The 27174-nt window shown below is 40.7% G+C and overlaps 2 protein-coding genes and 1 non-coding gene across 3 annotated transcripts; all 3 read left to right on the forward strand.

The window, feature by feature from the left end:
- Positions 1-2677: 2677 nt before the first annotated feature.
- LOC121962347 (sentrin-specific protease 2-like) lies at positions 2678-14837 on the forward strand. The gene is made up of 12 exons (XM_042512586.1): positions 2678-3000; positions 5214-5339; positions 6901-7620; positions 8255-8368; positions 9596-9707; positions 10081-10228; positions 10748-10795; positions 11016-11093; positions 11212-11349; positions 11968-12051; positions 12235-12285; positions 13352-14837. The coding sequence occupies exons 2-12, from the start codon at positions 5252-5254 to the stop codon at positions 13460-13462; spliced, it is 1692 nt and encodes a 563-aa protein (XP_042368520.1). The 5' UTR covers positions 2678-3000; positions 5214-5251; the 3' UTR covers positions 13463-14837.
- Positions 14838-16442: 1605 nt separating this feature from the next.
- LOC121961986 (eukaryotic initiation factor 4A-I) lies at positions 16443-25967 on the forward strand. Its single transcript, XM_042512141.1, has 11 exons — positions 16443-16507; positions 18222-18264; positions 18366-18498; positions 19104-19243; positions 20997-21165; positions 21565-21674; positions 22835-22978; positions 23258-23395; positions 23556-23645; positions 24781-24860; positions 25047-25967. Exons 1-11 carry the CDS (start codon positions 16485-16487, stop codon positions 25189-25191), a joined length of 1215 nt encoding a protein of 404 aa, XP_042368075.1. The 5' UTR covers positions 16443-16484; the 3' UTR covers positions 25192-25967.
- On the forward strand, positions 21298-21436 carry LOC121962557. Its single transcript, XR_006107142.1, has one exon. It is a non-coding gene; the product is annotated as a small nucleolar RNA SNORD10 (small nucleolar RNA).
- Positions 25968-27174: the final 1207 nt, after the last annotated feature.

Raw genomic sequence — 27174 nt, forward strand, 5'->3', positions numbered from 1 at the left:
CTTTTCTATGTTTTTTCTTTAATTGTAAATTTTCTATAGACAAATTTTACATTTTTGATTAAGTTTTCCAGCTGAGTAACCTACTACTTAGAAAAAAAACTATTGAAAATTACCAATTGGGTCCACCCCCCAAAAAAATAGAAATAGCAAATCTGTCATATAACTCAGCAAAAAAATAAACGGGAAATAAGAAGCTCATGATACAGCTATGACAACAATCATGTCTCGTGGTCAGACAAGAGTAAAATGAGTTTTAAGTTCCACTGTGTGGAATTTAGTGACATCTGTTGGTGAGGTTGCAGATTTCAACCAACTAAATATTTTAACCTTCAACTTTCAAGTGTGCAAGAGAGCCTCGTAAACCTTTAGGTAACGTAAAAATGCAAAGGGCTCTTTCAAGTGCAAGAGTTTGGTTTGGCCTCTTTGGGCTACTGTAGAAACATGCTGGACTCTGTGGAAGAGGACCTGCTCCCTATGTAGATATAAAACGCTAATTCTAAGTTAAAGTCAGCACAATGATTATTATTTTCAAGAGGTTATTAATATTTCACTGTATTTATGCTAAAAGAGCCCCCTAAATCCTTTCATACTGGACCTTTAAAGTGTCCGTGTGTGATTCAATTGTAGAAATTGAATATAAAATAATAAGTGTGCAATAAGAATTGTTTTGTTACCATATTTTTAAAAATAATTTTTGTCATATATTATTATCAAAAAGACTGCATTTTAGCACAAAAATATATAAAAAAAAAACACATCACACATATTTTATGTTTATTACAAAATTCTACCCTGTGCTGATAGAGAGTGTAACATTTAACAACAATTTGCCTCTCATGGACAGGTGTTGCAAATTAGCATTTTGCTATAAACACTCAAAGCAGTGCATCTGGGACTTGAGCATGTCTGAATGTAACGGCACCAACGTTACTGTAAATCCATGTCAAATAAACAACGTAACATTCTGGTGTTCAGTGAAAGTCATTTTGAGTATGCTGCCACCTCCTGGTGCAGCAGTTATCCATAATTGATGAAAAAAAATCTTTAGAAATCAAGAAACTCAGAATAAGTTGATATGGGTTTTATCCATATTACCTCCCTGTACACATTTAGACCTGGTACAATTACATTACAATTTTCTTACAGTGGATAGAATAACATGTGAAGTGAAGCACAAAGCTGTAATGAACACATCCTCTTTTTACTTAACTACATGTGTTAGTCATATGAGAAGTTGTCATCATTATGCAATAAGAGATAGTTCCATTCATGTTATTAATTTAAGATTCAGTGAGTCAATGGGTAAAAATGAAAATAGACTATACACCCCTGCAGTTCTCTCAAACAGTCCTCCAGGATCTCCTTCAAGGACTTCCTCCTATTGCATTAATCCCGCCATCATGACGTGCTTTGAGCAGCTGGTTCTGGCTCATCTCTGGCTCCTCTACTTCCTCATCACCCATGACTGGGCACATGTACATTATATACTGCAATACTATTACCACGTTTGCAAACCACACAATAGTGGTTGGCCTCATTACCAACACCTCATTACCAACACCAAGAAGATAAGAAAGCTCATTGTGGACTTTAGATATACCCAAACCGTCTCATACACATCATCCACATCAGTGGGACGGAGGTTGAGTGTGTCACCAGCTTTAAGTATTTTAGAATTCATGAAAGCTCCACAGTGTCTCCTGAGGGGACTGGTGAAAATCCATCTGTCTCCTCAGATTCTGGTGAACGTCTACTGCTGCACCAGACGTCCAAAAGTAGGCCTGGAACACGCAACGGTTGCGTTGGGTATGGGGCGTATTCAGACTTCAATTTAAAGACACAACTAATTAAACTAAGATTAAAATGAGATTTTGAGGTTTGGTTTGGTGTGGTTCCTTTAGCTTTTTGAGTTGGAAATCTGACTTTTGGGGGCATTTCAATTGGAATTCTCAACTGGGAACTTTCGGACTGTCCATTTCAATTGTAACGCATCATTAATCCTCTGTTAAAGACAAAGCAAGGAGAGGTGCCCCCTCATAATAATCCATTATTATTGGTATTTTTCTAAAAATGAACTTATTATGTTTCTAAAGTTTTGACTGAAGCCAAAGAGTCTCATGAGGTACAAAAGTCTACTGACTATATGGGACTCTTCATCAACAAATATGAGTAATCAACTAAATCTAATTTTAAAAAGTTTAAAATGATCAGAAATGTGAATATAAGTCCTGATTGTGTAATAGAGATGATATCATTAAAAAAAATGAATGTACTGGCACATAGGGGAGATTTGCAATTCATAATTGAAACTGAACAATGTTACCAGTTAAATTCTTCATTAGGTTTAAAGGTTTAAATTTAGTAGCACATCTGATACTTTGGTCAAACATAGAACTTTAAAAAGCTCATCACCAAATCCACATAACAATATAACAGGGAAAATGTATGTTTGATTTGATCTTAAACCTTACATGAATCAAAGAATAAATTGGGAAAATCTCGCTCTGTGTGAGTGATCAAATGAATCCAGCACGTGTTTCAGCTACTTAAATTAACCCATCAAAATAACTGATAATAAATGTGTAAGTATTTTGCATTAGATTGAAGTTGGGGGTCAAAAATGTAAGGCTATGACTGAAAACATACTCTGTATGACGCCATTGCTGCGCGACGGGCTTGTAGTTGACATGAGAGCGAAAAATCTGCAGTGATCCGGCTCGTTTCCTCACAGACCCTTATCAATTAAAACCATCCCTCACGGTTTCACATGCGGTATTCGACCTTTTCGGTGCAGCATTTGCGTTTTTCTCTGAACCGGAAGACCTAAAAGAAATCAAAGTTCGCAAGGAGGTGACATCTGGCTGCTCCACACCTGACTTCATTGAATGAGGTTTAACACCAATTAGCATTTGTTTTGGTTCGATAACCATACAAAATTAAACACGCCCAACATTGAGTCGGAAGCAGCTGGACACATTCATATAAATCTGCAGGCTAACGGTAAGGATATAACCGCAACACCAGCTGTGTGTGAGCGCAGCGCGCCGGGCGTTTTATTTTGTTGTTGCTAACATGGTATCTAACGCCTAGCTAGCTAACGACAACACGGCTAACTAGCGAGCTAACATATTAGCACGGATACACAACGGCTTATTAAAGAATTCTGGTTCATTTAGATTAATATTAACGATGGCACGGTGACTTTGGCTACCTATATGCACTAACAAAGCATGGTTTGCAATAATTGTGATTTTTATTTAGCTTTCAAGTGGTGAGACTGTGACGGTGATGCTGCTAGCGGTAGACGCGCACAAGCTAGCTGTGGTGAGGACTATTTCCTGCACCGGAAAGAATTGTTCTCATCGTAGAGCAGCTTCTCCCTCAAAAATCTCTCCTGCACAAGACACAGGCCGCATCAAACTGTTCACTGTTATAAAGGCTAACTCGGCATGTTGCTCATTTATTGTGCTAACGTTACTCAGCCTAGTTAGCAAGCTAAATTACATATCCGCTGTCCAGCCAGGTGCACATGGTAACAAGAGTCCCGGTGTGAACAGCAGTTCTTCTGCCGGTGAAAGGACAACAATATGTTTTCTGAGTAAAGATCGGAAAATTTAGTCACGTTTTAGGCTCGTTAAATGTTTGAACCATGTCCTCATAAGCTAGGAAGAGCAGAAGGCTTTAATGTTCATCCTAATTGTGAATTAACACTTAGCAATGCTCCGTTGGAAGATCACAGGTCATTATTACTGCCTGTTGTATTTTTCATGGAAAGTGATGCCTTTTACTCACTAACGTCAGTTGTGTCAATTGCATAATCATCATAATAAAGCACAGGTGTTGCTTTTATAAAGTGTGTTTTGTATACCCATTGAACTGTGTAACTCTGTGGGTATAGCAAGATTATAACCTATCTGATGTACAGCAGCAGTTTGCATCATTAAAGGGACATTAAAGAGCCCATATTATGCTCATTTCAGGTTCATAATTGTATTCTAGGTTTCTGCTAGATCACGTTTACACGTTTTAATACTCAACAAAATGTATTATTTTTGTAACACTGTCTGCCTGAATACACGTGTATTCACCCTCTTTCTGAAACACTCTGTTTTAACTAGGGATTGACCAATATTGGTTTTTCAGGGCCGATATCGATAACCGACATTTAGAACTGATATGCATTTCTGGGAAAAATGAAAATCTTTCTGTAAATATTTGAAATATAACAAACTTCAGCACAAAATCTTGTTTAGATAATAATAAAATAATAGTAATGCATTTTATTTGTAGATGCCTTTCATGACACTCAAGATCACCTTACAAGGCAGAGCGAAAAAAAACAGTATAACAGATCAATTAAGTTAAGAAGACAGATTTACAGGGAATAAAATCATTTGTGCAAAAAATGCCTTTAGCAAATGTTTAATCAAAACTGAGCAGCTTAAAAAAAATCAAGTGAAAATTCAAATTAAAAAAAATAAAAATAGCTCCCTGAGGTTTTGCAAACTGTAAGTTCTTCCAGTGCTGACGCTTTCTTTGCATTTTTTCATTAATCAATTTTATCTGTGATCATTAAAATAAAACACCCATACAAAATGCTAAATATTGGCCCCAATAATCATCCAGGCAGGTCGTCCGTCGACCCCCGAGTTATGACACTTTAGTCCTTAAGCTTCCCTTCTGAAACAGCCCAGACTGCTTTGCACGTCTGTGAACTTGGGGTCTTTTCACCGTCACTGTAGCAGAGGAAAATGACTGTAACGGCGCTGTAGTACAACTTTCTATCTATATAGACCAATTACAACGCCTATTTGCAATAAATTCTCGTAAGAACTCGGAAAAAAATGCATTTGAAGATGTTAACCACTGTTGGATAAACAGGTAAAATGTAAGCGTTTACATTTTTCCCTGTTGTTTGCAGCGGGAGATTTGTGCAACTGAATCGCTGAGTAATGTTTGAAATGATGAGGGAAAAACATCACGGGTTGCGTTTCCCACTCCCTTACCCATACCATAAATGGCTGCTGATTAAATAATGCTTTACAAGGTGGCCGCTGAATTTCAGTGATTTTCACCGCTGTGAGCGTGGAGCACTGAGGCACAGCTGTGTTCAAACTGATGCTCTCTCTCACTCACACATAACTAGCAAGCTGCATTCATTTAGAAAGTAAAGACGTTTTTCCTGCACTGTGGACTGTGCTGGTTGATTACAGGTGACGAGCTGGCGCAGGTCGTGGGTTGTCCGTGGATAATGCGAGACAGCGGCGGTAGCCTGGCCCAGAACCGCTGGCAGGGAGACCTGGGTCTGACCGCTGTGGGGCAGGACGACACAGGAGGAGGTAGGCATCTTACTCTGTGTTTACATGTTTGCACTCTACTTAGGCTTGTATTATTACGATCAGGGTCGGGTGTTTTTTAAAAAAATACAGTACCAATACCACTACCCTTAAACTGACACTGATACCAGTATGGCGCTTCATTTACACCCTTTTTCCTTCCTAATTTGTTCAGCACCATCGTGTGAATGGAAACATTCAGTGGCATAAAATGCCACCAGATGCCACAGGCATGTAGTGTACCAGAAACAGAAAAAGTTCATTTCCAAGTAGGTTTTTACTCAAAACGAGATTAATTTGGTTTTGAGTGCAAACATTAAACACACACTAACATATTAGGAGGAATAAAAAAAAAAATCAAATTAAGTATTCAAAATAGTACTGCAACACTCAAGAACTTGAATATACATTAACATAATAACTATGTACAATGTAGCTGTTTCACTGCGCAGGTTTTTGCAGAGACATGCAAAAATATTTAGTAGCAAATGTGCAAAAGTTCACAATAAAAGCATGCATGCAATGTGCCATGATAATAGTCCAAGGTGTGCATAACCCATATAGATCTGGGTTTTGGGGGTTGTGTCTCCTTCAGCTGCCTTTGATGGTATACACGCAAACTTCTAACCTCTTGAAACACACTGCGCTTGTCTTCACCACATTAAAGACTGTGGGTTGTAGCTGCCGTAGTACTGGGTCAGTCACATGTCCCATTAAATGGCAAAACGCTCGCTGTGATTGGCTGCTAGCTAAATCATACAAATAGGACTTTTAATCTAGATGTGAGAGATGTGAAAAAAACTTCTTTCCTCCGTGTCTTGCAACTGTCCCAAATTCTACCATAAACCACCCCAGACTTAGCGACCAACAATGTCCCAAATTGAAGATATTTTTTGTTCATTCTACATAATAAATATATTTTTCTTCCAAACTCTTTATAATAAAGCATGCAAGTTAACTTGCATAACTTAATTGACTAACCGGCCTGCAATGGAAGCTCTGCAATTTGTTCTCTGAATTTAAATTTGAATAAAAAACTGTTTAAATTATTTGTTTACTCATTTGTATGAGTTATTGGCCCTATTTACACAGACTGTGCTATAGAGCAGCTACACAGTCCTGTCTTTATGCCTCCTTTGCATTTTTACACGGACCCAAACATTGCAGCTTTGTGCTGCTGCATGCCGGCATTGTGGAATCAAAAGAGGCGCGATGTTTATGTTTATGTTTATGTTAATGCTTTCTATAAACAATGATACTAGAATAACATGGTAATAACTTTTAATTAATTAACTTTTTAAAATTTTTTTTATCATTTAGTCTATTGACAGAATGACAATCTGCAATTTTTTTTGATAAGTGATGAATCACTTTAAGTAGTTTCACAAGCACATATGCCAAAAATGTTCAGTTCTGGTTTTTCAACCACAACATGACAACTGCTCCGTTTTCTCTTCCTGTCTGTTGGTGAAATGCGCTCCTGTGTCGTTTGGTTAAAATGAGAACCTGAAGGCTTTTTGGTGACAATCCTACATTTCTAATCACGTCTCACGTTTGTGTTTAGGTGGGATTCCCGGAGACCACCTCATCGTCCCAGTGTCAGGCCACAGCGTCCCCAGCCCCATGCACCTGAGACTGGGGCAGAAAGAGAAGGTGTGGACAGGAGAGTATGTGGAGGAGGACGGGGAGGAGCAGGATGGGATGGGGAGGATCAAGCCGATAGGTGACGAGGACGAAGAAAACAATCTGGACGGGGAGGACGAAGGAGAGTATGAGGGCAAGGGCTGGGATAACAATGAGGAAGAGGAAGAAGAAGAAGAAGAGGACGAGGACGAGGACGAGGTGGAAGATGATGGAGACCAGGGGGAGTTGGAGTGGGAGATCCCAGACTTTCCTTCCCAGTCCACCCCTCATTCACACCAACATCACGGACCACAGCAGCAGGCAGAAGAAGGCGGCGACATCACTGTAGAGGACAGCGTCTCCCAGCCCGAGGCCGGGGACATGTTCAGGTCCCACCTCAGCAGGTACAGGGCCTCGAGGAGGCTCCGGCTCAGGCGCTGGCACCGCCTGCGATCCCACGGGGGCCGCGGGTTGCGGCTCACCCAGCACTGGAAGAGCTGGCGCCAGCGGGCGCAGTGGGCGTGCTCCCAAGGGTACCGGTACAGCCGGAAAGGGCAGAAGCACAATCTGTACGGCAAGCAGAGGAGGATAAAAAGGTATCGGCAGTACACCGACGGAGAGGACGACAGCAACGACGAGAGGTTCACAGAATCTGAGAGAGGTACGCACTTCCACTATGTTCGCGTAAGGCCAGCTGAAAGGACAATAAACAACCATAAACAGTGATTTATTGTTCCGTCTTTTAATACTTCGCGTCTCCTATGTCTCTCAGCCCTGAGCACATTAGTGTTTACTGAAGATGCTCAAACATTTATTTTATTTTTAAAACATCTTGTTACTCCAAACAGTAGGAAATAGTGCATTTTTTGGGGACTATTTTAAGTGGCGGATAAATCCACATTGAGTATTGAGTTTACCATCTTCACACACTTTTTAGAGCTTTGAAAAGATGCTCCTGAATTTATTTTGACAAGAAAAACATGGAAGAGAGTGGAGGTGACAGAGGTTCATTTGTTTTACTCGCTTTCAATAAAATATTGAACTTCAGTCACATTTTGTATCACAACGCTGGCAAACTCATTTCCTTTCTCTTCTTTTTTTTTTCTCTCCAGCTTCTCTATTGACATTTCACACAGATTGAATTTGACTGTGAATGTACTGAGTAACAGACTTACCTAAAAACATTCCGAAACATTTTATTTTCACCAGATTGCAGATTTTGCACTAACTGAAAAAAAATTGACAGTGTAAGAATCGAGGATAAAAATGTGTAATTTCTTTCCCTTTTGTGGCAGATAAACGGATGAACGGCTGCTCACCAGTCAAGCAGGAAGACAGAGGGAGGCGGGAAGCGGAGGTCAAACCAGCAGAGCTGGCTCTAACTGAGGAGCACATGAGTTGTGTGACAGGTACGGATCAGAGGCTGCTTCGCATGTTAGCTGTCAGTCAGATACATGAAGTTAAATGTGTAAGATTTATGCTCTGTTCATATGTAATCCGGCAGACAGTAGACGGCGAGCTGGACGCATTTAGTGAATGAGAGCAGGACGGTAAAATTATGCGAAGCCAGCAATGAATACCGGCAACAGTAGACAGCATTCCCATCCAAACATGAAAAGTTTTAACCTTTTCTTCGCTGTCCTCAGGAATTTTCAACCAGATATTGCATAGCTCACACACGAGGAGAAAACATGGTCGACGTGGACGACAAAAAGCTAATCATTTTGAAGCAACACCTGGAATTGAATGATCAGAAACTGAAATCCTACCAGGATGCTACAAGACAAGCAGACATATGGCAATGTGTTGGAAATAAATGAATAAATGACTTTCGGGCATAATTTTAACTTTCTTTACCTTTTGGAGAGAATTTGACAATCTTAAAGTTTGTAGTAGAATATGAGGAGGAAGCTTCCTGTTATGGCTGTATAATTAGCTAGAATAATTACATAAAATAATAGACACTAGATTCTATTTAATACATTTATTCCATTTTTGACACATCATAGCTGCATATCGTCGTACGTGTTAAATTTTGCCGTCTCCCGTCAGATTCTTTTCTTTTGTTTTACCCTGCCGTCCAGGAAGTGTCGCTGGTCTGCCGTCCATCGTCCCCCCCCTCTGCCAGATTCCATGTGAATGCAGCATTAGGGGGGTTTAGGGGCGTCTAGTGGGGAACTAACAATATTTTTGATTTTTTTTTTTTATTTATGTCATGCAGACCAGAATAGTTGAACGACATTTACAGTTTGGGGGGAGTGCAAATTCGGCTAAAACTGGCTCTTTAAACAATATTTCGTGGCATGGCTGAAACCAGTACAAGGCACTGCATACTAGGCTCGATGTAATATGTTTTCTGACGTAAAATGTTTTGTTTTTTTTAAAAAATAGACACAGCCTATTCTAAGGCAACAAAAAGACAACAATCCTTATTTTCAGGTTATTATACACTGAAGAAAACATACTTATTACATTATATTCCATTTCTGCCAATGTATCTCCCTAATTCTATACACTGGACCTTTAATTTTTTTTTTTTTTTTTTTTTTTTTCCCTAGAATGGACACTATGGCATGCCTGTCTACCTTGTGAGTGAAGATGATGGTTTATTTATAGCATCTTTTTATTCTCCTAAGGTATTCTTGAAGAGTCTCTACAGCAGTACGGCAGTTTGATCCCCATCCACGTGGACGACGTCGTGGAGAAGCTTCAGGACATCTTCAGCGAGAGCTTCTCACAGCCACACAGGTCAGACAGCGTTGACTCTCTTCTTCTGTGTGTGCTCAAATGTTTGGGTGAAATGACTTAAAATGTTGTAATGCAAAGAATATCATTCTGGATCGATTCATCTGTTCTTTCCTATATTAATTGACTTACAGTTATATGAATGGGAGGAAAGTTCACAAATAGCTAACTGTCAATCCTTGTCATTTATTGTTACCTAGATTATATAATTAACAGACTAATCATTTTCAGATATCATATGAATTCTTAATCTATTCATTGGGGTTGATTAAACTGGTGGGGGGTGTTTTATTAACTCTGAAGTGACACTACATAGGTAGATAAAATAAGTAAATAACCTACTAATGCTCCCTGTGTGTGATGTGTTGTTGTTTAGGAAAGCAGTGGTGCAGCATCTAATACAATCCTTCCAGCGTTCGTCCGGATCCGCCCTGGCTAAAACATTCAGAGTCAATTACAAACGCCACGTTCTGACCATGGACGACCTGGGCACGCTGTACGGACAGAACTGGCTCAACGACCAGGTACGACAGTACACACTCGCAATATTATGGACGGAACACAGTGGACCTTTTTCGTGGCACTTCGATTTGTCATAGCAGGAGAAAAACAGCTACTAAAAACGGAAAAGTCTTTCCTTTGCGTTTAAAAATAGAATCTGCGTTCATGTGATAACACCGTGAGACTCACGCATAGGCGAAGTGCGGCCGTGGCGTCACCGTTCGCACAGGATCCTCACATTGCCAGTTTACACAGGGGTGGCGGTTTCACAAGATTACACTTTGGAACCTGGTTTCAAAAGTTTGCGTTTTCAGGCCCCCAAAAATGCCGCTGTTGTGTGAAAAAAAGACCGTCTTGACTTAAGTTTGTTTGCTCTCTCTACCGTCTGACTTCTTGCTGAACCTTACAGAAACAGGAAAGAATCTCAGATGGGGGAGATGATCCAGTAAATGGACTAAATGAATTAAACACCACCTTCACTGATCTCAAAAGTTAGTGTGTGCTTTACGTGTGGCACCTTTCTTTGTTTCTGTTTTCTTCAGATCATGAACATGTATGGTGACCTGGTCATGGACTCTGTGCCAGAGAAGGTAAGGACATTAAAGTCAAATACCAGTGACTTTTTAAAAGGGGCTCCCCTCTGATTTTACATATTTCAACTCATCTTCTGGAATACTATTCTTGTAAAAACAGTCGTGGACAAGTCCGATTTTACAATAATAAAAAAACAGAAGCCATGAGAGTGGCTTTATTGATACCTAGGCAAAGTCAACTCCCCTAATTCTTCTTTTTCTGCGTTCCCTCCCCTAGGTTCACTTTTTCAACAGCTTCTTCTATGATAAGCTAAGGACAAAAGGCTATGACGGAGTCAAACGGTGGACGAAAAATGTAAGCGTGCTTCAGAGCCTTTTCACTCTTTCTGTGAAGTTGTTTGGGAGCGTTTTGTTACATCTCCTTTTACCACGTGCCCCTCTCCTTTCCTCTCACTGTACTTTCCTTCTGTCAGGTCGACATCTTTCAGAAGGATCTGTTGTTGATCCCCATCCACCTGGAGGTCCACTGGTCTCTGGTCAGTGTGGACATTCCTCGTCGAGCAATCACTTACTTTGACTCTCAGCGGACTCTCAACAGACGCTGCCCAAAGGTAGGACTGGACCTTACACTCATGGATTATTTATTATCAAAAATATATATGAAAGCCATTGGGGACCCTTAGTGAATATGACATTTCATAATTGTCATTGTCATTTTTTTTAAACTAATGTCATAGCGCACATGAAAAAAAGGTTGCCAGTATCGGGTCCCATATTTTATAACAGCAGTATATAGTCTGGTTTAAACAGAGTCGGTCAGAGTTGGAAAATAATGCACGCTTACCAAGCATAGTTTAATATGACTGAGGAAACAGCTTTTTTGGAATGTCCCATATGTATAATAAATGAAAAGATCAATGAGATATGGAATCCAATCCCATATCTTCTTTAAAAAGTCCAAATTTGCCATTATGTCTAAACATAGTGGGCTATTGTATTTATATGTTATTAAAGTGTTCTTTTTTCTGTTTTTTTTTTTTAATGAAATCATTAGTGTCATTATTTTGGGTTACTGTGTTCATACTTTATCTCTGCAGTCTTTCGTATGTCCTTCCATTTGTTTGTTTTATGCAAAGATGCCGTTTTAATTTTTGTCACACTTTTGTATAATAACAATTAAGCCTTTCCTGATTCAGATTCATAAAACCTTTTATTTTTGTTGTTTCCAGCACATTTTTAAATATCTGCAAGCGGAGGCCATCAAGAAAGACCAACAAGACTTTTTGACGGGATGGAAAGGCTTTTTCAAAATGGTGAGATGTTTGTTTGTTTGTTTGTTCGTTCTTCTATGTTGACACAGACTCAGGTTTCTTATTTCACTAAGCCTTGGCTGTGGGGGAAAATCACCAGTCACACACTACTAAAGCTTTGTTATGCATTTCAGCCACTGTACTGAGGATTACCATTACTAATGTGTCATGGGTTGTTTGTTGCAGAATGTTGGTCGTCAGAACAACGACAGTGACTGTGGGGCTTTTGTGCTACAGGTGAGATTCTCATGTCATAGTCATGTGCAGATAAATGTGAAATCTTGTCATTTTAGCCTTGCATTCAACAACACAAACATTCATCCATCCATTGTGGGAGCATTAAAAGCTAAATGATACAGCTGAAGCTGCATATCACATCAGCCATCACGCACACTGGCCGTAAGGACGCCAGTGTAAGCAGTAAGCGGATGGTCAGCCCTGCAGTTAGCTGCTTAATATCAGGAATAACTACGGAGATGACAAAAGAAAAACCAGAGATTTCATTGCTTGAACCGACGACAAGGTTTCACAATGAAAATAACATGATTACAACGCCATGCTCACACTGGACGTAGACGCGCCACGCAGCCGGCCGTCTGCAATCACCTGGCCGTTCACACCAGAATCACATTTCAGCTCAGTATAGCTTAATCTCTGTTTGTGTGTGTGTCTGTGTGTGTGTGTCCACTCGTCCCTCTCGCTCTCTGTTTAGACACGACTGATAATATGCGGAAGAGTGGGGTGCATACTTAATCACATACCATTATTGGATCATTTGTATCACATCTAATACAGCCTTTATGTTAAGAAAAATAGAACACTGTGTTTACTTAACAGATTCACTCGCAGGTCATGAAAAAAAAATACCAACGTCGAAACTATTGCTGCAGACTGCGAGCCAGCCAGGACGTTTGGAGTTGTTGTGCATCCAGTGTGAATAGCCCAGTTGCTTAACGTGGGTGCCAAAATGATGTGGCCGGTGCTCCGCAGAAAACGACAACAGCAAACTTTTTTTTTTTCTTTTAAATGCATGTGCCCCTTTTGCCATTCTGTGTCCCCTCTTTAAATTTAGTTGGTCTGTGAATGCAACACAGGCAGAACTCTCCATGAGTTCTGTTTTCCCTCGAAGCAGTTTGTGACTGGTGGGGTGGATAATTCATGTGTCGACCCGTTCAGAGTAGAGATGCACATCATATCAGTAGATGAGTGGACGCATACTGACTTGTGTTGTTGTGACTCTGTCGTTCCTGCAGCCCAATAACTTGTTTTTTTCCCTCCTTTTTTCCCCTCCATCACTTCACAGTACTGCAAGTGTCTGGCACTAGGGCAGCCATTCAGCTTCGGCCAACTGGACATGCCCCGGCTGAGGAGGCAAATGTACAAAGAACTGTGTCACTGCAAGCTCACTCTGTGACCCACCACCACCCCAGCCCGCCATCTCCACCCGCTCCCACCCTTAACCCCAACAAGATGGAGGGACAATGACACAACAAGAAGAGGGCAAGGGGAGCAAACAATTGACTGGCAAAAGAGAAACTTTAAAAAAAAAAAACAAAACTTTTCTTTTTCTCTGCCAACATCCAGAGAAACCCCTTCTTCTATTGTAGGTGATGTCATTGTTTCACTTTTTGTCTCTCTTTGCTTCCCCTCTCTCCACCCTTTGAAAATTTGATTTCCATGTCACGGTTATTCCTTTGTGGTTGACAGAGGCCAAGACTAGCTTCCGTTTTTGGGAATGTGCTAATCTTCCATCCTACCGTAGTCCATCTTTGTTTTACAGTCTGAATGGGAGCATGAAGAAGATGATGAAGATATCTAAAACAGTCCAGATGAAGGCTTTGACCACACTAAGTCCAACATGACTTTCACGTAAAGATGCCTGAGCAGCGAGTGTGTGGACGGCAGAATGAATTGAACCAGTCTGTGTAAGCTTGTGGTTGAATAGTACTAGTGGATGTACATGCCTTCTATCCATCCAGTCCATGCAGTGTGTACTCTCAGCATCAAACACACTTCCTCATGCTGCAGCCAGTGTGTTGTTGACGGTTCTATCTATCTAGTCAGCACATCATGTTTGCTACTGTAGTGCGACGTTACATTTCCAATGTATAATATTTGTTTTCAGACGAATTTAAAGTAAAAATGGAACTTACTAGTTGATGCTGCCATGTTGAGGACAGAAAACACACTTCCAGCGTGTCAAGAGCCATTCAAGTGCTTTTTTTTTTTTTAAAAAGTGGAAAATCAGAATTAACATCCTCGCCACATATTGACCCCCTGTGTCGGAAACTTCCTCTGCCTCCTTCCCCAAACATCATGTGGGAGACTGGATCTGCATCACCGCCCAAACCAGCCAGAAACGACATATTGGCCCAAAGAAGGGGGTATCTTTACATTGCATTTATCTTTTTCTGTGTTTTATCTTGTCAGTAAATGTGTTGATATGCTTCTTGCTTTAAACAAACGGTGTTAAAAAGGAGGACTACTAATACGTGTTATTTTAAGTACAAAAGAGATCCTCTGGTTAGTATTTCTTTAAAAGATTGAGAGCCATTTTTTTTTTTTTGGTGAGGACCACAACAGCTACACAACAGATCCAGTATGTTCACAACGGAGTTACAGCACCCTCCTCTTCTTCTTTTTATAATGAAAGACAAATTTGTTGATAGCTGTGTGTTTGTTTTTTTCTTCTTTTTTTTCAAACAGGAGTTGATGCAACAGAGTTGACAGTTTTATATATCTTCTACAATGCATTATGGTTGCTAAAAATAAAAATATGCGGCAAACAAGTCATTGTGCATTTTATTAGTAATACCGGATAGCCATCATATTGGTAAATATGCATGTAAATTGCATTACTATTGATGAAAACACCAAATAATATATATATACTGTATATATACCTTGAAACTATTTGCATCTCAACCAACTACAACAGTAAAATGCATGATGCATTAATGCATGTAAAAATCTACAACAGTAAAGGACACATAGGCAGACTATCTAGTACACTGAATAGTTTGATACTGAAAGGGACAGTTCACCCCAAAATCAAAAATTATATCTTTCCTCTTACCTGCAGTGCTATACATCAGTCTAGATTATTTTAGTGTGAGTTGTCAAGTGTTGAAAATATTGGCTGTAGAAATGCCTTCTCTCCAATATCATGAAACTAGACTGCACTCATCTTGTGGTGCTCAAAGAGCAAAAAAGAAAAAATAAAACTCAACTGCTATGTCTCCTTCCAGAAATCATGACCTGGTTACTTGAAATAATCCACAAACCTTGTTGTGAGCAGTTTCAACTTCTGAACTGCACCAGCCAACCGTACCACTGTGCAGAAAGAAGATAGAAGAATAGCCTGACGTTAGCTTTATAGACTCAAAAATCCTCAGAGTGATAATTATTTGCGAAGATTATTTGACTGAACAAAATGTGTACGTACCATTTTTTCTCTCGCCACAAAGCTTATTTTCTAAAATAATCCAAAATCCAATGGAAAAATCCCAAAGGATATTTGATGAGGGAACAAGGGTGACGCCATATTTTGCATTTCCCTAAAAAAAATGTTATCCTGCGGCACTCTGTAACAATGTTTGCCAACTTTTTTTTTAATTTCAAGGACACCTAAATTGATACACATTAGGTCAGGGACCCCCCAGATATAGCATTAGGGGACCTTATCTGAGGAGATTTTGGTTGTTAGATATGATCAAGACCAGAATTCTAAAGTTGTCAACTACAGTGAAACCTATGATCAGAATAGTCACTCTAGTGACCTTAAATAACAGTGGGCTCACTTCTTAATAAATTAAATGTTAAAAAAAACATTGTATTGTATTGTTCTGGGGGCCCCTGGAGCTCCCTCAAGGACCCCTGGGGGTCCCCTGACCCCTGGTTGAGAACCACTGTTTTATAATACACTTCACTCATTTTCTGAGTGTATGAATGATGTTGAAATGTGACACCGATGACCAGTGTGACTCATCCAGACAGTTGCACAATGTACAAATTACATCCCTGGATATGAGATGTGTCACCAATTTACAAGGCAATATGGCTCATAAAATAAAAAAAAAAAATCTACCCTTGGGGCACAGCCTTTTGTCTGCGTTGACGAATGAAAGAGCTTGAAATGATGGGGACCTGAAATAATTACCTCAGCGTAGCGCGGGTGGGCGGCTCTTAGGTCCCTCTCTAACAGTTTACTCGTGAAACGTAAACCCCGCCTCTGTGGCACGCTCTCAGTGAAGCAATCGCGCACTTTTTTAGACACTACGGCCCGCCTACTTGTGTAAGACGTAGAAATCAACCAATCACAAGCCCCTATGGGCGGGCTTAGAGCTAAATGACGGCGAGCTGTTGCAATGAAATGCCTCTTTGTGTGTTGTCAACGTATATAAGACATCTCTGCCGCAGTTTCTTTCTTTGGAATAATGTCGGCTGAATATGACAATAGGTAGGGAAAAGTTTTTATGGTTTTGTGGGCATTTTGTGAGTACATAATTCGATTTAACGGCTTACGTCGCTATGTTTATATTTGTTATCGGTGACCGTTGGGGATGTAGACGTTGAACGGAGCATCTTGTGGTTTCTGTGCTTGAGTAACGGAAAGGCCTACCGTTAGTCAGGCTCATTCTAACGTCACAGATTTTCTCATTTTAAACGACAAACCTCGTAAAGTTCTGCCACTTATTGTTAAAAGTGTATATTTTATTCCTAAAGTTATACGTTTATTTGGCGGCAGGGGTGATGGCGGTCGCTGTCTGCTCTGAATGTAACTGAAGCTAATTAAATGGCAGCCGGCGCCTTGGGTAGCACGTGAATGCGCCTGGTTTAGGCCTCCCAATTTCTTTTTCAGCTGCTTCTGTCGTTAATGGCGGTGTATGAAATATAATGCTGTACAAGAACGGAGGAATTATCGGTTTGTGATACGGTTTAAGAGGGCTGTGGGAACTGGCGCCTCAAATTTAAGGATATTTGTTCTTTTTGTGCGGCGTGCGCACATGGTCGTTGTCGTACAGGGCTCGGACAATGCCGGTAGCTTAGGCCGCTAAATGCTGTCGGAAGCGTTTTCGCCGACATAGATGTCGGTAATTGTAACCGCCACTTTTGTGAAACATATGTGGAGTATGTGTCGGTATACGTTTCATTAAAGCCTTTCGCTGACGTGACAGGCGTAATGAAAGGCTACATTTAGACGAGTAGGGCCCGTTGGCTGTGGCAATGGCGGGCCGGGGGCTACAGTCGGTCGAGTTTTTCTTTCTTCTTTCTGTCGAATATTTTATATTCGAGCCACGTCTGAAACCTACCACACACATGTAGTTCATGTTTAGACTAAACTGTAAATTAGCCGGGGTGTGTTCGACGTGGCTATTCCGCTATTTCTATCGACGAGCTTTTCCGACTGTTCAGCTCTGACTGGAGAAACGACCATCTTGAATGTATGCAGTAGAAATGGCGGACCCGTGAAAAGGCGTACAAGCACAAGGATTGACCGGCAAACTGATATGTAATGTCTCTATGTGGTAGCCCAGAGAATGGTGTTTACTGGGGGAATTTATGACCTGTGAAATAGTAATTTTACAGGTGATTTTTCATAGTGCCAATATAATTATATTCTATATTGATTGTGTCGGTTAAAGGTCCCATATGATGCTCATTTTACGATTTATATTTGTATTGTTGGTTTGTGCTAGACTATGATTATAGGCTTTAATGTGAAATAAACAAACAAAAAAACATATTTTTGTCTCATACAGTTAGTCTGAATATACCTGTATTCACTCCACGTCTGAAATGCTCCGTTTTTGACATATGCTGCCAAAATATTCCATTAGGAATAAAGAGGGACCCATTTGTTAAAGTTCATAAGGGTTTGCATAGTAGTCTATAGTTGTGATATCACAGATTTATAGAAATTCTGACTGTTAAAGGATTACGTTTTCTTTAAGTGTAGTGGAAATGCAGAATTGGACTGAAAAAATATGGAATATTCCGTTAAATCTATCCACATCGATTACAACACGATGGCAGTAGTCGAGTTTGCCTTACTGTTCTGGGTATTTAGATATGGACAGTGGTGTAAATTGTTAAAGAAACTTAAAAATGGTATCCTAATGTGCTGTGGAAGACGTAAGCTCACATCTGCTTTATTATCTTCTCATTCACAGAGACAATGGCCCAGAGGGCATGGAGCCAGATGGGGTCATTGAGGTGAGTCCCATATCACGGTGGTGCTTAAAATAATGCAAACAAGTTAATTACAAATCATGAATTTTAATGTGTCTGTCTTTGTTTGTCTAACCTTCTTGCAGAGCAACTGGAACCAGATCACGGACAGTTTTGATGAGATGAACCTGCGCGAGGCTCTGCTCAGGGGAATTTATGCCTATGGTTTTGAGAAGCCTTCTGCTATCCAGCAGAGGGCTATTATGCCTTGTATCAAGTGTAAGTACCTTTTACATGAACATATCATAGTTTCTGTCTTACACAGACATTACCCGTAGTTACAGGATCTGATATTTAACGTTTTGGAGGAGCGTGTCTCTGTTGCCGGTTGCTTCCTGCTCTGGACAGCAGTAGAGGAGGTTGCACCAGATTTTGGTTGTTATCCTGTGCACTGCAGCTAAAAAGAGTGATTTTTTTTACTGACATAAGTTACAAACTATTTATCCTGATAAACATAATTGTGGCCGCACTGTAAAATAACAAAAATCGAAGCTTTAAATGCATGAAGATGAATCAGAAATCCTAACATCTTCAGGAGTATAATAAAAAAAATTACTCTTTATTGGTGCCAACTCAGTCTAAATGTATGTTCAAAATATCACCCAGGCACATCTACATAGAAAATATCTTTTATTCTTGATAATACAATGTTTCACTCACTGGACACTGAATTGAAAATGAGCGCTTTAAACCTTTTGTCAAAGTGATTGTGCTGAAGTGTTGATTGTTCTGTTTAAGGTTTTTGTTACCATTTTAGGGGCTCTTTGGCTACACTGCTGCTGCTTTTGTTGAATGTCTTCTGTTTCTGTTTTTTTGTTGTGTAGGTTATGATGTGATCGCTCAAGCCCAGTCTGGCACTGGGAAGACTGCCACCTTTGCCATTTCCATCCTCCAGCAGATTGATGTGGAGCTGAAAGCCACCCAGGCCCTGGTCCTGGCTCCCACTAGGGAGCTGGCTCAGCAGGTAGGCTCACTGTCACTCAAACAGTGTGAGGGGAAACAGGACTGAAGTTTTGCTCTGGTGGTATTGTGTCAAATAGATGCAAGAAATTGACCGACGGTGTCTTCAGTCAGTTTGCTCTGTAGCTGCTGTTAACACATGGATCAGTTTATACAGGTGCTCCACTCTGCTACACTTCACTGTATTAGGCTGTGCAGTGATTTATTAAATATTTGCACACATTAGATCATGGTTTCAAGCATGGTGTAATTCAGTTTAGTTTGCCAGCTAAGAGGCCAACTTTTCTCCCTGCTAAAAGGGTCTCGTGTTTCAGTTCAGCCTGTTGCATAACAGCAGTGTTTCATAGAACATGACTTCATTTCAGCCAGGCTCAGTGAATCAGGATTACTCTCAGGAAAGTTTTTTGTCAAAGGAGTGTTAGAATCACGTCTCACCTGCATAACCACAGAACAACATCTCTGACTTTTCTGGTCAGGGTCATAGTTTACAGCCTTTGCGTTGCCTAAGTTTAAACCAGTGTGACAAACTGATAAGTAGTGCTTCAGTCCAACTTCCTCCTTATTAGTTCCTTAGTGCTGCACCGAAAATAAGCCTAAACTGCAGCAAATGTAGTAATTTCTCAGACTGTGGATGGCCGTTATTACCAAGATGTAGAGGTCAGACTACTGTCAAGTATTCTAGTCCATTTTTGCGATAAGGCCACCAGACTACTTATGTACGTTTGAGTCATGGCTGAAGCATTTTTAACCATTTGACCTTATTTAAATGGCAGCCAGAGATATCACTTCAGAGGGCTCTAAAGACATCTGAAGCTCAGCTGAATATGAAGTGGGATGGATACTCGACCTGTAACGGCACTAAGCACCTGATCCTGACTGCAGTATCATAAATAATGATCTCTTTTGTACGGCGTGGGGTATAACCGCTGTTTTAGTGGAAAAAGACGTAAAATAGCAAGGCTCGTCTGTGAATGAGCCATGGTGAGTGTTTGTCCCGTTCAGGGAAGCTCACACTCCATTGATATGTTAGTTTTTATATTAATAGTGTCATTTTGAAGTGACAGTGCACTCAGGTGATGTTGCAGGAAAATTCAAAATTATTGTAACTAGTACTGTAGGGAATTACCTTTACACAGGGAGTAATCCAGGCAAGAAATATTCCTTTTTCTCCTAATCATGTAAAGAGCAGTGCATAATACAAAAGTTTTAACAATCTCAACACTGGAAAGATACTTTTTGCTGCAGGATGTGAAAGAACACGAGTGATTGCTGTTGAAATTAAAAAAAAAAAAAAAAAAAAACAGCTTCATGAAAAGGGTGGTGACCTGCGGGAAAACCAAAGCGTTACAAAATAATTTCCACTTGGAGGTCAGCAATGGTAATTATCACAGTATACAAAGCAACAGTTGGCAGTATGTGGGTGTTTACTGCTGTTGCCAGGCAACCTGATTACAGTAACACATTTTGCTTATCCTCAAAACATTTTATTTGCTCCCCGCCTGAAGTTTCACAGCATAATGCAACAAAGAATGCGATCTGCATTCTTCTCAAGCTTCTTCTCTAAGAGAAATGTCCTGCACCGTTTGTACGTTCGAATCAAGGTCAGCTTTACCTGAGAAAAATAAGACTTAAAATGGTCTTTGGTGGTGTTTCAAAAAAAAATCTGACCTGGAACCTTAAATATATTAAGGAGACATCTTATTATATTATGGCAAAAAAAGTGAACTGACAAATTGTGTATTTCTTTCACCTGTCAGATCCAGAAAGTGGTGCTGGCCCTGGGCGACTACATGGGAGCCAGTTGCTACGCCTGTATCGGAGGGACCAGCATCCGCAGTGAAGTCCAGAAGCTGCAGGCTGAAGCTCCTCACATTGTGGTGGGAACCCCTGGCCGTGTCTTCGACATGTTAACTCGCAAAAACCTCTGTAAGTCACCGCGGGAATCAGTTGTGTGCAAAGCCGTCAGTAGGCTGACTGAAACAGTGTCAAATTCATTTCCAGAGCATTGACCCATGTTGTAAAAATTTGCTGTAAATGTGGGCAATGGAAGGTGCCGCTGTATAATGATGAAACCCATGCGTGTCAGCTGACTCTGTAAACCCCTGGTGAGTTGGTGCTCTGGTTAGCGTTTTGCTGGCCGGAGTTGTCGGCTCATCAGGATTCCAGAGACATGATCATACCTCACTATTCTGAATACAGCATCTTTGATAAGACACAGATTTATCACCAGCGCCTGTATTGTTGCAGGCAGCCTTTGAACCACGCATGTGAGCATGTTATTTTGTGTTCGGGTTCATTCAGTTAATTCTTTGTATTCTCTTGCAGCTTCTAAGCACATCAAAATGTTTGTGCTGGACGAGGCCGATGAGATGCTGAGTCGAGGGTTCAAGGACCAGATCTATGAGATCTTCCAGAAACTGGCAAGCAGCACACAGGTAAGAGATACGTTGATGCCCACCCTTCTTCTTCACCTGACATCCAATCAGCTGTCGGTAAAACGAGACCCAAACGACTGTCACGCTTACTTTTAAGAAGAGTTCACGCTGGGCAAAATATTGATATCCTGATGGTAGACAAGACATTTTCTCACAGTTTGGATATTCTAAGTGTTCTTTACCTGGTTTTGAGGGCTGCGTCAAATTTAAGTCATGTAATTTTCTGAACTTAACCAGACTGCTCTATAAGTTTCCTTTACCCCTTAGTTATTTAGACCAGGGTTCCCTCGGATCCAAAAATAGCCTTAAAAGGCATTGAATATATCCATCTAAAAAAAAAAAAAACAAGGCCTTTTAATTGATATTTAAATGTCTGAAATCAGTCTTTCAAAAGTATTAAAATAACAGATGTGGTTTTTCTTAAATAATCTCAAATAATTGGTAAAAATCTGTTTAAAAATAAAATCATTACAAAAATGCTTCTTGCAATAAGGAGACTCCTCCACAAAAAAAAAGAAGTCATATTTTATGTTGTGTGAAACTTAAGGCCAAAACTTCTCCCAAATCTTGAGTAATTGCTGTCGGTTCATCGGTTCATGTTTTTTTGTCTTTTTTTTTTTTCCTGTCAAATTTGACGCCAAGTGGAATCAAAACTCTTAACTTGCCTTCAGCTGTAAGAACCATGTATGGCACGTTAGTGATAATTACTTATCAAAAATCAACATACAATATTTTTTCAATATTAATATCAGTGTATTTGGTCAAAAATATTAGATTTGATTTTCTTCATATCACACAGCCCTGAGATGAGTACTGTGTGCAGTCCAAGGTTCCCTCTCCTCCCATCTGCAGTGCTGGTGAAGGACTGAATGTTCCTTGGTACAGAAGCCTATCTGCCCTCCACTGTGGCTGGGTTCAAGTCCTTGACTCACAACTAATTGGCAGATTACACTCGGTCTTGTCCTCCAAAACGTTTTGGGTTTGTTAACATTTTGGAGGGGACCTACTAGTACTTGAGATGCACGGATTGTGAAAATCTGGGCCGACACCCATGTTTAAAACGCACTCTGGCTGATAAGTTGGCGCATCTGTGGCCGTCATCACATGCTGAGCGGAGTCCGATCATCTCATAACCAGCCCTCTCTCGTCTGCGTTTACAGGTTGTCCTACTGTCGGCCACCATGCCGGCTGACGTTTTGGAGGTCACAAAGAAGTTCATGCGTGATCCTGTCAGAATCTTGGTAAAGAAGGAGGAGCTGACCCTCGAGGGTATCCGCCAGTTCTACATCAATGTAGAGAAAGAGGTGGGCAAACTTTCTCCAGCAAACTAAACAAATGAGTCTGGTTTTTTTTGGAGGGTGTAGTATGTGGTGCTGTTGAGCTGTATTGTTAAATATGGGGTTTATCTATGAGAGCAGGCTGGATAATAGATGCCTTTTGTAAAATGTAACTGTTAAATCAATAGTCGGAGTTTGGTGTAGTCGTAAAAGGGCACCTACATGTGATGTGGATGGGTTTTTTTGAGGACATGCGGTGTAGAGTAAAAGTGAGCGTGCTGTGTCTGACCTGGTGTTGGTCCTCAGGAGTGGAAGCTAGACACGCTGTGTGACCTGTATGAAACCCTGACCATCACACAAGCGGTCATCTTCATCAACACAAGGAGGAAAGTGGACTGGCTGACTGAGAAGATGCACGCCAGAGACTTCACCGTGTCCGCCCTGGTAAGAGCCAACATCTGAACAACCTCAGAACTGCAAAAGCTACAAGAAAAATTAGATTTTAAATTGCTACAGTGCTACAGCGAGCACATGCACTTAAGAGTATGAGATATATGGTCGCGCTATTGTATTTGATTTTGTATCCTCCAACCTCGTCTTTCAGCATGGTGACATGGACCAGAAAGAGAGAGACTTGATCATGAGGGAGTTCCGCTCTGGCTCCAGTCGAGTCCTCATCACCACTGACCTGCTGGTACGTAACAACGGCTTTTTACACCGACTATCCAACAGCCGCCACGTTTCTTTTAAAGACGAGTACCTTATGCAGTCCAAGGTTCCCTCTCCTCCCATCTGCAGTGCTGGTGAAGGACTGAATGTTCCTTGGTACAGAAGCCTATCTGCCCTCCACTGTGGCTGGGTTCAAGTCCTTGACTCACAACTAATTGGCGGATTACACTCGACCCTGTCTTCCAAAATGTTTTGGTTTAATGTGTAACATTTTAGAGGAGAACTACTTTTGACTGGATACACTGGTACAGATACAGATCGAAACTCAAAAGGTCCAGTGTGTAGGATTTAAGACCGCTAAAATGCTTTTAACTGCTTTACTCCGTGTTTTTACCAGTTTTAATCAGTGGTTCTGTTGAATTCTAACTGGGAGAAGTTTTAGCTGGTTGCAATCCTCCCCACTAAATTCCCTTAAATCTTACTGTACTGCTTTAGTTGTTGAAGTAGCTCAAGAACTCTTGGACCTCCAGATTGTCACTGCACAGAAAAAGGTGTTACCACCTTTTTTTAAATGGAGATTCTGGGTTTCTTAAAATGTGTGCTGCTATTTGTTCAGTAGGTGTGTAACTGCCAAGACTGAAACCACAATGCAAATTTACCTTTTTTTTTCCCAACCTGCTTTTGATGAAACTTTATGTTTCCATGGAGACAGCATTTACTTGCATCCCGCTAAATACGGCAGTTAGGCGTAGCTTGGAAAATGGTAATATGGGGCCCTGAATTTGGTGTATTTACTGATAAACAGACCACACCCCGAGCACATTCAAAGCAGCGTGCTGACATTTTGGCCATCAGGTGCTGTGCAATTTGTAAACTGGTCCTCTTAATAAATTAACTTCACAAAATGAACAAAATGTTAATCCATGTAAGTGTCCTTGCAGTTGATTTTTCACCCCCTACGTGGAACCGTAGCATGGATTTTATTCCCCACATGTTGAACGATAAACCTATTCAGTTGTCCCCTACAGTTAGTCTTACAATCCGAATGTCCTCCCGGTTTATTTGATCTGGATGACAGACTAAAGCAGAAAGTCCAGCACTGTGTATACGGATACTGATGACTTAGCCATGGAACTAATGGTTGATGTGTTCCTCCTCAGGCCAGAGGTATTGATGTCCAGCAGGTGTCCCTAGTCATCAACTACGACCTGCCGACCAATAGAGAAAACTACATCCACAGGTAAGAACGCAACAAAGAATGTCAAAAAAAAAGTCACAAGTCAAAAACCTTAAGTTTATACACCCTTTAAATGTCTTTAAATACACTTTCCTCTTTGTCATTTGGAGCTGTCAGATTATCTTTGCTCAGTGAAATTAATTTTTGTGTTGTTGGGTTGTGTTTTTTTTTTTTTTAATTCCTTGTCAGGATTGGTCGGGGTGGTCGTTTCGGCAGGAAGGGAGTAGCCATCAACATGGTGACTGAGGACGACAGGCGAACCCTGAGGGACATTGAGACATTCTACAACACCACCGTGGAGGAGATGCCCATGAATGTGGCCGATCTTATCTAGAAGAGTCGACGCGCCCATCGTCCACCCCCTCCTCCCCACTTCTTTTAGCAGTCAAAACTTTGTTTCTTACGCGATCTGAATTCTAAGAACTTCCTTTTGCTAAATTCCACCATGACTTTACCCTCTACATTCTAAGGGAAGGAAGAGCACGGCCGTTATTCCTTCCCAACCTTTGAAATAGTTTTTGGCCGTTTTTTTTGGAAGGATGAATTACTGACCTGCTTCATCTGCTTGCCATAGTCCATTACCCCCCATATTGGCACCTAAATTCTTCCTGCAGCTAATGTCTCCTTGAAACCGTGATTCGAACATTCGTTTTGCAAACTGACGACTTTCAACATTCAATGAGTGAGTTTGTAAAAGTGCAAAACATAACCGCGTTTCCAAAAGCACCCCCCCAAAAAAAAAAAAAACCCTAACAACAAAGTTGTTATAAGGACTCTAGCTCTGACTGTTGGCAAAAGCTTAACATTAAATTAACGTTGATAACATGCACGACGCTAACATGAAGATCAGAAAAGCTTTTGAGAAACGCGGCTGTGATTTGCACCCCGGACGCGTCACCAGGTGCCACGCTCCTCGGTGACGGATTTAGCCTGCAGACTCTGATCTAAATGAAAGGGGACGTGCTGCATTGGACCAGATCAGTATTTAAACAACCTTCAGTGTACTGGAAACAGCCTTTAACTCACATCCATGATATCATGTTCAGAAGAGGTTTTGGGGCTAGAGTACACAGGGCGTATTCAATAAAAAGACCTATATAGTAAAATCCATCATGAATGAGTTGTTTACCCTTTTGATCCTTTTACTGCTGTTTCATATATATATATTTTTAAATTGCTATTGTACATACAGCTTGACTTGTACAGTCATTTGTGCAGTAGCATTCAGTCGAAGACCGACCGGTGGCCATCGAAGGCAAAAAAAACGACGGTGAGTGCTGTGGAGACTTTGCCTCTCGACCCCTGACGACCTGGTTGGATCTTCACCTCTAACTCTTTGACATTACTGTTGATTTAGATTTTATTTTTAAACAAAAATATTGGATTTTTTTTTTTTTTTCTTTTGATGAGATGGCGGTGTCTTTGTAACCTACCTCGCCAACATGTTTGGGGGAAGTGAGGGGTGGGCCGTCTAATATGAAAGGACCAAACACATGAAGTATATAGAGATCCCCACCCTCCTCTCTTTCTAAGCGCTCTCATATTAAAATGCCTGTCATCATGGGGTTTGGTGTGTAGGAGAACCGTCATGTTTTGAGGTGTGTAGTCAGTGCTATTTTTAAAAAAAAATATGAATTTACGCAATTGTTAACCTTTTTTGAGACAAACAGTATCAAGTTTTCTACATTGGATTCTGTATAGTATTTATTTTAATGGTCTTTCAAAAGAAAAAAAAAATAAAGGTTTCTCCTTTTTAACAGTGTAAACTGGCCTCTGCATTGTTGAATAGCATGAAAGCTGTAAAAACGGCCAAACCCTTTGTGGAAAGGCTAGTGGTTAACAGCACACACACACCTGGCGCTGATTGGCTGCTGAGAGCTCGCGCTGTTTGGTCCAACTACCGGCGTTGACAGACATCTGAACACACCGAGGTGTAGTATTATTTATTAATAATGGGGTTATTTTTAGTTTAAAGCGTGTCAGTTTGTCAGCTGTAGGTCTGAAGGAGCCGTGGAACCTCTTAAATGCTTTTTTTATTTACCTCTAGTCTGCCATTTCAAGCTGCGTCCTCAGTGACAGCAGCAGTCTTCAGCCTGGACTTTATTTACAACACTCGAGCATGTCATTACTGATTGTTGTCTTTCCGCAATAAACGTTTAATTGTATATCCGTGTCGTGTCCATTCAGTCACGTGCAGAGCGCGTTTTTGACCCGACAGATGACGCCATGGGGCCCCGACACGTGACATTTCCACACGTCTCTCTGGCGCTGGATCTTTGGACTCTGGTAGGAACTCACCTGTGCCATCACACACACA

The sequence above is a fragment of the Plectropomus leopardus genome, chromosome 23 (assembly GCF_008729295.1).
Source record: "Plectropomus leopardus isolate mb chromosome 23, YSFRI_Pleo_2.0, whole genome shotgun sequence".
Lineage (NCBI taxonomy): Eukaryota > Metazoa > Chordata > Actinopteri > Perciformes > Serranidae > Plectropomus > Plectropomus leopardus.

Excerpts from the sequence above, each read along its gene's own strand:
- LOC121962347 (XM_042512586.1), top strand. The coding sequence starts at position 5,252 with ATGCGAGACAGCGGCGGTAGCCTGGCCCAGAACCGCTGGCAGGGAGAC. Across the intron at positions 8,369-9,595 it reads GCACATGAGTTGTGTGACAG|GTATTCTTGAAGAGTCTCTA; the intron begins GTACGGATCAGA and ends TATTCTCCTAAG. Across the intron at positions 10,229-10,747 it reads AGAACTGGCTCAACGACCAG|ATCATGAACATGTATGGTGA; the intron begins GTACGACAGTAC and ends TGTTTTCTTCAG.
- LOC121961986 (XM_042512141.1), top strand. The coding sequence starts at position 16,485 with ATGTCGGCTGAATATGACAATAG. Across the intron at positions 18,499-19,103 it reads TATTATGCCTTGTATCAAGT|GTTATGATGTGATCGCTCAA; the intron begins GTAAGTACCTTT and ends TTTGTTGTGTAG. Across the intron at positions 21,166-21,564 it reads GTTAACTCGCAAAAACCTCT|CTTCTAAGCACATCAAAATG; the intron begins GTAAGTCACCGC and ends ATTCTCTTGCAG.